We start from the raw sequence: 12327 nt of genomic DNA, 5'->3' as shown, positions 1-12327 counted from the left end.
TAACTCAGACTATAAAGAAATTGCAGGAAGACTTAGAACATTGGAAAGAATTACTGCTAACGTTGATGGGGAGGGTAAACTGCATTAAAATGAACGTATTTCCAAGGATACAATACTTATTTCAAATGTTAACAATTCCTTTAACAGAAAAATTCCTTAAAGAACTAGAGAATAAGAAGGAAATTCTTGTGGAAAGGAAGGAATCCAAGGGTAGCGTTAGATAAATTAGCAGAGAGGTATAATCAAGGTGGTTTGCAGTTACCAAATTTTACAAATTATTATAGAGCCGCACAATTAAGATATTTATCAGATTTTTAACCAGACAAGGGAAAAACCAGACTGGACTAAGATAGAACTAGATAAAATAGGGGAAAAGGTACCAGAACTATACTTTATAAGTGGGATGAAAAGCTGGTGCAATATAAAAACTCACCAGTACTGCATCATTTACTTAATACATGGAAGAAGATCCACTTAGAAGGGGAAAAAAAAACAAATGATCAAATACCAAAATTACTATTGATGCAAAATCCGCTAATCCCTTTTACAATAGACAACCTTTCTTTTAGAGAATGGGAGAGAAAAGGAATCAAAAAAATAGAAAATTGTTTTTTTGGGAAATAATTTATTCATACTTGAAGAGTTGAAGTACAAATATGGAATAACTCATGGTACAATGTTTGCATATCATCAATTGAAAGCTTATTTAAAGATACATTGGGAAACAGCTTGAGATTACCTGAAGGATGCAGCTTTGAATACGTGATTACAGACACAATGATAATTAAAAGATTTATAACGAGCATGTACATTAAGCAGCAAGATAAGGAAAATAAAATAAACTATAAACCTAAGCAGAAGTGGGAAAAGGATCTAAATTTAAAGATAAGAAATGAAGTATGGGAAAAGTTATGTTCTGGAACTATGAAGAATACAATAAACACAAGGCTACGCATGATACAGTATAATTGGTTACACAGGGTATATATTACTCCTCAAAATTTTTAAAAATGGGACTCAACATCAATTTTCACTGTAAGAAGGAAATGGGAACAACAGTACATGCAATTTGGGCATGTACAAAAGTAAATACGTTTTGGGAAGAATTAAATCAGATACTGAATAAAATTACAAAAAATAACATACCAAAAAAAAACCAGAGATATTTCTTTTAAGTAACATAAGTAGATAATTAGGCCTCAGATTGGATAAAGTGGAAAAAAAAATTCATTATGATAGCCTTAGTGATAGCAAAAAAATGGAAGAGAGCATGAGTAATGGAAATGAATAAATGTATTCCATTGGAAAAAATAACATATAATTTAAAAAATAAAGTCACAATGTTTGAACAAATTTGGGAACCATACATGGAACATATCAGAGAGAGCTTGCCTACAACCTCCATCCCCTAAAATGAGAATAAAAATGATAAGAAGTCAAAACGACTAGATTCAGTGTGTAATAAATAGATGATGCATTTTTCTTGTTTATTTTCCTTTGTGTGAAGATATTGTTTTATGGTTTTATTGTATTGTATATGTTGAATATTTATTGGTTTTGAAGGGGGTGGGTAGAGGGGAGGGAGGGGAAGGGGGAAATAAAGGGGAGGAAAGACCACTTTGTAAATTTAATGATAAACATTTGTACATATTTTGGTTGATATGGTTCATAGTGTGAAAAATAATTAAATAAAATAAATAAAAGGTGAAGCTTTCTCATTACAGTTAGCCACTTTTATTAGGGGTATCATGTAAAACTATTATTTTGAGATACAAAGATTGATGCGTTGAGCTGCCTGTACCTGATTATTTTCCAATAATCATACTGGCTGGTACAAATGAGTGCATGCATTTATTTAGCAGTGATCTCCACTACCAGAAACAAGCATTCTCTTCCATCAATTCCAAGTCAGTAAAGTGCCACTTACAATATTTACACGAGTAAATGCTGTTACTTTTGGAAGAAATTTGATTTAATTATAGATCTGCATATTCAGGATGATAGTTTGAGAAAGAAAAGAATTCATGATGCAGCTAAAGAAATCTCTTTCTTCTTTGGCTTGGCTTCGCGGATGAAGATTTATGGAGGGGTATGCCCACGTCTGCTGCAGGCTCGTTGGTGATTGACAAGTCCGATGCGGGACAGGCAGTCACGGTTGCAGCGGTTGCAAGGGAAAATTGGTTGGTTTGGGTTGGGTGTTGGGTTTTTCCTCCTTTGTCTTTTGTCAGTGAGGTGGGCTCTGCGGTCTTCTTCATAGGAGATTGCTGCCCGCCGAACTGTGAGGCGCCAAGATGCATGGTTGGAGGCAATATCAACCCACTGGCGGTGGTCAATGTGGCAGGCACCAAGAGATTTCTTTAGGCAGTCCTTGTACCTCTTCTTTGGTGCACCTCTGTCTCGGTGGCCTGTGGAGAGCTCGCCATAGAACACGATCTTGGGAAGGTGATGGTCCTCCATTCTGGAGACGTGACCCACCCAGCGCAGTTGGGTCTTCAGTAGCATGGATTCGATGCTTGCGGACTCTGCCAGCTCGAGTACTTCGATGTTGGTGATGAAGTCATTCCAATGAATATTGAGGATGGAGCGGAGACAGTGCTGATGGAAACGTTCTAGGAGCCATAGGTGATGCTGGGAGAGGACCCATGATTCGGAGCCGAACAGGAGCGTGGGTATGACATCGGCTCTGTACATGCTGATCTTTGTGTGTTTCTTCAGGTAGTTGTTTTTCCAGACTCTTTTGTGTAGTCTTCCAAAAGCGCTATTTGCCTTGGCGAGTCTGTTGTCTATCTCTTTGTCGATCCTTGCATCAGATGAAATGATGCATCCGAGGTAGGTAAACTGGTTGACCGTTTTGAGTTCAGTGTGCCCGATGGAGATGTAGGGGGGCTGGTGGTCATGGTGGGGAGCTGGCTGATGGAGGACCTCAGTTTTCTTCAGGCTGACTTCCAGGCCAAACGAACCCAGCTAAAGGAATACTGATTTGCGAACTAACTTGTTTATGATCTGGTTGTCCAGTAACTTTTATTGTGCAAGTTGGGGAAAAAAATTTTGATAGGCATTTTAATAAGCTTAAAGCTATTTCCAATTGTATTGCAAAAGAAGAAAGGAGAATAATTTTCATTTTATTAGACACTCCTGCTGAAGAAGCACTATTTATTTTATATTTTGTTCTTCGGTTTTATTCCTTCCACCCTTTAAGAGCATTGACATATAACCGAGAGAAAACCCTTGTCATTTACAGATCAATTACCCTGTATCTGAAATGCTTGGGACCAGATGTTTTTCAGATTTTGGAACAATGGAACAAAGCAGTACAGTAGCATCAGCAGAATACCTGTATCAGTGGTTAAACAGCAACAACAAACAACGACAGGCTTTTTGAGCTCTGACCTGATACCACAAGTGGAAAATTCACATGAAATAATGTTTAGTACTTACAAAAAAAAAATCTCTTCTTACAAAAGAAGATAAATGCAGCACCAAACACTAGAAATTCTCCTTGATGGCTTTTTCAAATGTTTCCTCCAGTGTCATCTGCCTCATTAACAATGGTTTTTGTCATAGAAGTTTCTCTTCGATTTTATAAACTGATATGATCTCTTGTACTGTTATGAATGCACGTTGCTCTAATCCTTCAATAAGTCAATCACATAATTTCACCATGTCCTGATGCTTTATCACCACAAATCTTTAAAAAAAATTAATGTCGTGTCTTTTCTTAAATTAATTCAACCAGTCTGTTGAATATTCATAGTTCCCTTCAATGTTTGGTTCATCGTGATAGTTTCATGCTTGTTTCATGATCAGCGTACCATTAAATGGCATGTGTTCCACTCCATCAATACACAATCGAGATCTTCATTTTTAGCTTTATACAGTGTTTTTCTATTTTTAATTAACTTATATTCATCACTTTCATCAGGAAAGTTCAACAATTTATCCTTCTGTTTTTTTAGGTCATAGATAGTGGTCGATCCAACACCGTACTCTTCTGTAAGATGTTTCACACTTCAACATGGCTGTTCAGGTTGTCCAACAGCTTGGCTTTCTGTGCTATAGATAAGCATAACGGCTTCTTCTTTTTCTTATCACTCACCTATAAGCCCTTTTTATGGAGCGACCCCCCCCCCCCCACCATTGAAGCTGCTCAATGAGGAAAAAAAAGGCAGTCTTTCCTTTTATGGAGAAGGCCTATAAGGCTGCTCCAGCATTGCTTTTATGGAGAGCAGCGTTGGGAGCCGTCCTGCAGAGCTGACGGAGTGCAGAAGCACCGCCCATTGCTGTGAGCTCAAACATATGCGCTGAGCAGTGGCCATCTTCATACCCATAATCCCCCATGCAGCTGGAACCGCACTGGGAAACGCAGAGCAGTTCCAGCTGCGTGGGGAATTATGGGTAATAAAGACAGCCATTGATTCAAAAAGAAGTTCCTGCTATAAAACCTGAGATTCCTTCTTCCAGCTCAACTGCTGGCCCTTTTGACATGTTCAACTATGTCTTTGAACACCAGAGCTCTGTTGTTACCAAACCGGCACCAACAGAATGTCAGAGCCCCACATGGGCAAGTTAGGAGTTGTATTTTTTTCCACTTGTGATGTCATGTTGGTGCTATAAAAAAAATCAGTTTTTGGATCTTTTCAGTCTTTGGAACTTCGAGTAAGGGGTACTCATTGAAGTCATATTTATGGACAGGTCTACCTTGGCAGTGCATTGATTTTCTGTTATACTAAAGGGAGGTATCCAGTGTAATTTAATCTAATTATTTCATCATCTGAAGTCCATTTGTAAATTTACAGCAGAAGTTATCAAATAGCAATCATTTGGAGTGAAATTGAAGGAGATCAGCCATACCACCATTCGTTATAAATCAATAACAACTCAGTACTCAGAACCAATAGGTTATGGTCTTGCTGGTTAACATGTTAGAAATGATAAATGGATAATGGAGATTCAATCTCAAGTTGAAATGAGTTCGATCAGATGTTCATTGCCCTGTAGTTTTCTCAAGAACTCATTTGCCTGATATCTTCAGCATGTAATTTTGATATTCTATGTGTGTCCTTGAAATGAGGATTAATAAGAAAATCATTAGGTACAGTACAAGGCAACCTTGATGCAGTGGGAACCTCTCATTTCACAAATATTATTGCCAACTTTAAGTCCAGTGGCATTTCTCTCAAAAATAAAAATGCTGTTTCCACATTAGAATTTGAAGTGAAAAATTGCAATTTGTTTAGTTATTTATTTATTTTTCTTGGTTCTAAGGAATGAACCTGGTCAGGTGACAGACCTTTCAGTGGGGGAGCATTTTGGTGAGAGTGACCACAACTCCCTTAGCTACAACATACCTATGGAAAAGGATTAAAAACACTCAAACTGGGTGAGAATTTTAAGTAATAAAGAAAGAATTTGTAATTGCTGTAGGTCAGCTGGTTCCAGTACTTGTAAGACAGAGTGATGACATTCCCCTTCTCTAATGCATGATGAATGAAATTCAAGTTGTATGTTCTTGGATAATGCTTGACCCGCTTGGCCTTCTGCTATTTGAACCATCCATTTCTGTCCTCTTAATAGATGGAGGGGGATATGATGTTATCAGTGCTGAAGCAGTGGTAACACCAGACGTTCGAGACTACAGACCAAGCTATGGTTCTCTGAAACAGGTCTGGGAGATGAACTATCAGGAAGCAGCAATCTACTTGCAGGTATGAACATTTTTAATGATTTAATCAATCCAGTAAATGGGGAAAAAATGTAAGTGTATTACTAGAAAATATGAATTGATATTATGCTGGATGGTGGTGGTGTGAAATTGACAATGGATAGTTTTTAATTAATCAGGTAATGAGTGATAATCTTGTAGCAATGATTCTGCCTCTGTTCTGCTCTTGACAAATTGCTTACCTTAATTTCCAAGTCATGGGAATTTTCTGAGGTTAGTTCATTTTAGAACAATAAAAATTAAAATCTTTCCCAAGTGAAACATCATTAAATATTAAATATTAAATATTAAAAATATTAAAAGTTTTATACAGGTGCTCTCCTACTTACAATGAACCGACTTACAATTTTTCAAAGTTATGATTGTTGGAATCTGTACTTTTAATTTTGACTTCAGATCTGTTCCCGCGCTTGTGATATGCGATGCTGGGCAATAGCAGCATCAGACGAGAGTGAAATTGATGACCCTGTCGCTGTAGCATCCCCACCATCCAGCAATTAATTTTCGTTCAATGCTTCAAACATTCTTCATGCCCATTGTGCTGTGTTAATGTTGTCTATGGTAATCCGCTGAAAGGAGTTGGTTCATCTCAGCAATGGTATTGAAAATGGATTATGCTATTTCATCCATTGCACTTTCCAGTGGATGAAATGGCCTAATTTGATTCCTAATGTGTAATCCAATTGAAAAAATTTCCATAATTTCTAATTCTTTTTCCACTGGAGTCCTGTGCTCTTACCCACCTTGGTTCTTTAACCCTTAATACGTTGAGAAACAAAAATCTTATCAATCTCAGATTTAACATCAATGTAGCCGTCTGTTGATTTACAAAAGGAATGCATTCCTGGAAGATCACAAAAATTGGTTAAAATAGCTGGTCAAAAAGGAACAAGTGTATTTGCATTTCTATGAATGGAAAGTGCTACGCTATTCATTACATTTTGAAAAAACATCAATTGAGTGTGCATACCAGAAGAGTAATGGCATGATAATGAAAATATATAATTTGAACATTCTGAGCATTGACCTGGTATCAATTGCTATTTCTAAAAGGGAATTATAAACTTCTGTTGGGTTTTCTTACTCCTGAAATAATTTTTAGACTTCCTCCTGTCCCCTTAATAACTTGAGCATATCTGTTAATTTCTGAATTAGTGTCTGTAATTTCTCCTAGTAATTTAAGTATTTAAGAGTACAATTATTGTTTTGTCAAGTCTATGCTCAATATATCCTTCCTCACGTGTGGTCCCCAGATCTGCTCATAGTACTACAGGTGTAGCCCAGCCAGACTTTGTATAACTCCAGATTTCCACCTCCTTGAGTTCTAGACCGGTCTTTCTTATTTTTGATTATTTTCTGTACCTTGCCATGATAATTTGCAGTATTACGCTGTTGATTTGGAGACACATTGTGGCAGAAATTTCTCCTTTTGACACATAAAGGGAATGTGCAACCTGGTACCATCGGGAGTGAAACTGCCCTTCTGTAAATCAGTTCTACTGAACTGAAAAGAATTTGTATTAACTATTTGAATCAAAAGTCTATTTCTTCCTTGGCTGCAAAAAAAAAACCTACCCAAGCATACACTGGTCTGGAAATTCAGCAGGTGTAAGGCTGTTTCCCCCCCCCCCCCCCCCCACTCTAGAGTTAAGCCAATCAGGAACTGCTCTTCAAGAATTGCCCTTGTGCAGATGATATGTTGATTCTTGTAATAAAAAGAAGGTGCTCCCTTTGTGCCCTTCTCTACGTCGGAGAGACTGGGCGCAAATTGGGAAATCGCTTTGCTGAGCATCTTTGCTCCCATCTGCTACGGTGACAAAGACCTTCCAGTAGCCAACCATTTTAGTTCTGTGTCACACTCCCATGTCTGCCCGTGGCCTTGTGTGCTATCTCAGCCAGACCACCCGCAAATTGGAGGACAGCTAATTTTCCGTCCGGACACTTTCCAACCAGATGGCATTAACGCCAACTTTTCTGGTCTCTGCTAACCTGCACTCCTCTTCCCCCTCCATCCTTCTCTACTCCTTTCCAGTTCTCTTCCCTCCCTTCACCCAGCCATCCCTCCTCCCCTTGATCGCTGCTGTCTCCTCCCTCCCTTCTCCACCTATCACCTCCTGCCTTTGCGACCACACCTCCCCCCGTACTCTTGCTTGAACACCTGCTGACTTTTAATATCTCATGCCTGATACATTGTTTATGTATTTTTACCATTGCTATATAAAGAACACTGTTTGACTTGCTGAGTTTCTCCACCATTGTGTATTTTTATCTCTTGTAATAGTTTTGTGCACGATACTCCAAGTGCAGCCTGACCAAAGTTCTTTTAGTTGAAATAATTTGATAACCTGATGAGAGGCTTACTGGCCTATAATTTATATTTATTATCCTTTTAATGATTTGCTATCCCTTCCTCTCTCAGTGAACACTACCCAAATGTTCCCCAGGAGGCCCTCAAACCCCAGCCTCTAATCAGCCTGAGTTTACCTTCTCCACAGATCTTTGTTTGGGCCAACTACTTCCAGAATCCAGAGTTTGACCACACCCAAGGCCTCCAATTGGCTGTCATGTGATCACACCATTCCACCAGAGTGGACTTCCTCCTCATTCCTATATCTCTGGCCAAACTCAAAATGATTCCAGACTTGACAGCTATTTTCTTTCACACAATTCATTACAGATGTGGTATCAATTAGTTGTAATAACAAGGCTTAAAAGAAGCTCAGGTTAATGAATTAAAAATTAATGTGTATTAAATATGTAAACCCTGCATGCATTGTATTTTACTTTTATGAGGGTATTTGGTTTATTATTAACTGAGGAGATCCTGCAAAATCAAGATTGTATTATGACAGAGTATATAGAAATGTTTTCGGAAGATAATTTGGGAAAGGTTTGTCAGAGTAGGTCACAAGCAAACACTTTAAAACAGATCTTATTTGAAATACTGGAGCTCTGCTTATGCTGGACATAGTGGCTTCTTTCAGTTTTTTTTGCAAGAGCTTTGAAGAGTGCTCAAGAGACTTCCCTAATAGATTGTTGTTAACCAAAGCAACAGATGAAAGAGATTGTTGGAGCCGCATATTGTCTGCAGGAGAGTTTGCTGTTGTAAGAGGGTAATGTGGTTTTGCAAGCAGAGAAAATCAAACAGGCTTTCTCTCAGGGTGTGAGAGAGACACACACACACAGATCACTTGACAGTGTTTCAGCCAGCAAGAGCAGCTGGAACTTGAACAGGACAAGCTGGCAAGAAGCCCCAGTTTGGAAGATGGCCTAGTCACAGACCTTGTGGTTCTTGCAAGAGGAGAGAACTGGTTGTCTAATATTTCACTTGGAATAAGGAAAACAAAACAGAACTCTGTGGAGACCTGAAAGAAAGAGACTATCATCTGGAGAACCCTGATGGGGCAGGTTTCATCAGCAAGACACTGAGGTGACTGATGAAAGTACATCATTGTGGATGTTGTTAGGTCTGCTTTGTTCAAGAATGAGTGAGTCAGACACCAGACTGAGTCGAAATCAAGGTTCTTTATTGCCGGATTGTAACATTTACAACCAACAGTGTTAGTTGGAGAAGGCGCATTCTCCTGATATCAGCAAGTGGTGTTTTTTTATACCTCAGGACACATACTTAGTAAATTATCATACCATTACACTGTCCAATGAATAAGCTGTTGCTATCCTTCACTGTTAGACTGCTGCTCATCAGCTTGTTAGTGCCAAGCTTATCTTGAGTGTACAAGGTCACATCTGCATTCTGTTACTCCTTAGTTCTGGGTGACTCCTTCTTCGGTCCCATCTCATGATGTTTTTACCTTACAATCCCTCCTTTGTCCCCTTTAGAGGACAATCTTGCCCTGACTACGCTATCACCGCGTTACATTAGTTCGCCTATTATTGCCAAGCTCTATACGGGTTCTGTTCACGGGGTTTTTTCGGCTGGTGGGCGAGGGCTCCCCCCAACCCTCTTTAGCGTATACCCCCCATCCGTTTCCCCGATCCCATTTGCCCCCAAGCAACTAACTGGCTTTCCCTTCTAAGCATTTGTAATTAGTTAAGATAATAGTAAACATTCGTGCCACAGTCTATTTTATAACATCTCCTCCCTGTCGCATTCTTCATCAGACTCCGGATCGATCTCAGCATTTTTTTGACGCCTCCTTTGAAGTGAGATAGTCCCGCTCCGTAGCTTGTAGAGCTTGATATTTCGGAGGCAGATCATCGCGGTTGGCAAAGGCTCTCTCAATGGTCCTCGTGACCAGCGTTCAAATGCATGGAATACAACAACAGCCACAAGTGATAAAAATGGATACAGAAATGAACAATCCTAGGAAAAGTTGTCCCAACATTGTGCCCCATTTCCCAAACACTCCATGTAACCAGGACAAAACAGGGTTAGAGACTCCAGATTGGGCTTTTAATTCCTTCGCCAATGCCTTAAGTTTTGTCAGCCCCTTAGTGAGTGACCCATCTGGCCCTGTGTTATTAGAGATAGAAGTGCAGCACTGATCTCGAAACATGGCACACACACCGCCTTTTTCCGCCAGAACCATATCAATCGCTATCTTATTCTGAAGCGTCATAAGGGAAGTTTCTGACAGCTGTTGGTGTACTGCCTCAACAACGTCCCTGGTCAGATTTGTAAGGCGCTGGACATTATAGTGAATTAGGTTGATCCTGTTTACGTTTTTATTTTCTGTGATGGGAAAGATTGCACTAAATATAGGAAAGTTTTCAAACCCAGCTGCAATCTCATCAGCTAGTTTAAATTCGTCCGGTATATTCCGAGCTTGGCCAATTGCATCAATCCACACCCCATCAGGGTTCCTTCCTTCTGGCCCCAGGAGTCCAACACTCCTTCTTCTTCTCCACATCCAACCCCCTGTGTGGTGTAGATCTAGGGCATCCTCATCCCCCTCCCGCCTTTCCACAATCAGGACTGGCGCATTCAGCGTTACTAAAGCACACCGACCATTCCAGTTAGAGGGGAGCCAGTTATACAGCACTCTACCTCTGCAAAACCACTAAATATCTGCCCTAGCCTGGGTCAATCGGGTAGCATTGCTGCTGCCCGTGAGATCAACATGAGTCCTGCACGAGTCACTGGGTAGCCAACCCATGTGGAAAGCATGTGCCGCTGTGTTGTTATTGGCAAAGCAAGTAACATTACTTATGCCCGTGGATCTAAAGATAGGGGGGGTCACATTGGCCGGAGCTATGGGAAACGCCTTTTCCCATGTCAGACACCTATTCAGTGGGTTAGACTCTGACATTAGGTTCAAGGCGCAGTCCATAGCATCTGTCTCCTCAAAAATCGATCTGCTCATCCGTAACGTTGGCCTTCCCCGGGCGCAGATCCAGCAGTTTCCATACCTTGCCTGATCCACTTATTTACCCATCTGTTCTATCCAGGAGTTTGTCTCATCTATACCTGTCTCAATTGCTATCTTCTCTCCTCTGGACAGCTTCTTACTATCAAATTTTCGCACTATCTCCTCTGTTGAAGTGGGTTTGGGTATGTCCTTTGTGTAGGTTTGTAAGTCAAACCTCACCAGTCCCCAAGGGTCTTGATGTCTCAGAGTCGGAGGTATATCGTTCACGCTTGTCTCTAAGATAATTTCTTCGGTTAATGTCTAGTGGTTTTACATCTTTCCCTTTCGTCCTAACTATGTCCAGGCGGGCATGTCTACTCTTCTCCCTCCCGAGTTCCCTTATGCTACTTCCCTCCCATGGTGGGCCGTATCTCGTTTCCTCATCTGTACTACACTTTTCGTCCTTTACTCCTGTTACTACTCCTCCAGCTTTGAGTTCTGCTGACAGTGTTGTAGTTATCTTTTCCATTTCTCTCAATACATCTACCATTAATTCTTTTTGTTCCTTACTTATCTGCCCTAGTACAATCACATCTTTGTTTAAGTTTTCAACGTTATCCTGAACCTTTTTCATGTTCCTTTTCTGTGTCTCTAAGTCTTCTTCTATTTTCTTGGATCCTGCGGGGGTCTCGATGTCTATTATTCCCCCTTTTATTTTAGGTAAAGGAGCCTGTATCTCGACTGACGTGTCCCCATTCCCGATGTTCCCGTCCTGTCCCAGTGTTTCAATATCGGGATATAAGGGACGTGACTCCTGGGTCCCATCTGTAGTGTCGGGTATCATGTGACTCAACGTATGCATAGGGCGGGGGTCTACAAGCTATTTCTACAGGGGCCATAATAGGTGGGTTATCAGGGAGACTAAATTCTTCGAATAGAGCTAGGACGTCGCAGTAATCCATCTCCTTGTCTCTCATCTTTTTTTGTGGAGATTCACGATTAAAGATTTTCCTTTCTATGTCCCGTTTTGTTTCTTCCAGCTTATCTAAGACCCTACGCTTTAGAATTTTGTTTCCCTCACCTGTCAGGAACATCTCAGCGCTCCCGAGTAACCACCCCATCTTCCTCCAGCGATCTACACATTTTCGGAGAAGCTTTTGTTTCTCCAATGCCTCTTTACTGGCATTTCGCTTCTCTAATTCCTGATTAATTTCCCTAATAACTTGGTCAAAGGTCTTAGCAGACAACTGTGCAGCCATTGCTGCGGGGTCGCTTCCTAATGCCTCTTTTAATTTA

General features: G+C 40.3%; 1 protein-coding gene and 1 long non-coding RNA gene across 3 annotated transcripts in view; one reads left to right on the top strand and one right to left on the bottom strand.

The window, feature by feature from the left end:
* Positions 1-9634, bottom strand: part of LOC138761299 (uncharacterized) — a 217453-nt gene extending 207819 nt beyond the window's left edge. The window contains exon 1 of the long non-coding RNA XR_011356248.1: positions 9535-9634. This is a non-coding gene — a long non-coding RNA (uncharacterized lncRNA). The remainder of the gene's footprint in view (positions 1-9534) is intronic.
* The window catches only part of tpcn1 (two pore segment channel 1), a 104005-nt gene that overhangs the window by 19322 nt on the left and 72356 nt on the right, over positions 1-12327 (top strand). For both annotated transcript variants that reach the window (XR_011356242.1, XM_069933183.1), the window contains exon 2: positions 5575-5705. Coding sequence is in view for 1 of the 2 variants with exons in the window: in XM_069933183.1 (XP_069789284.1) it covers positions 5575-5705 (131 nt within the window). In the remaining variant the exon portion in view is untranslated. The remainder of the gene's footprint in view (positions 1-5574; positions 5706-12327) is intronic.

Source organism: Narcine bancroftii, chromosome 4 (assembly GCF_036971445.1).
Source record: "Narcine bancroftii isolate sNarBan1 chromosome 4, sNarBan1.hap1, whole genome shotgun sequence".
In the NCBI taxonomy this organism is placed as follows: domain Eukaryota; kingdom Metazoa; phylum Chordata; class Chondrichthyes; order Torpediniformes; family Narcinidae; genus Narcine; species Narcine bancroftii.
This window is presented reverse-complemented; position numbering and strand designations above follow the sequence as displayed.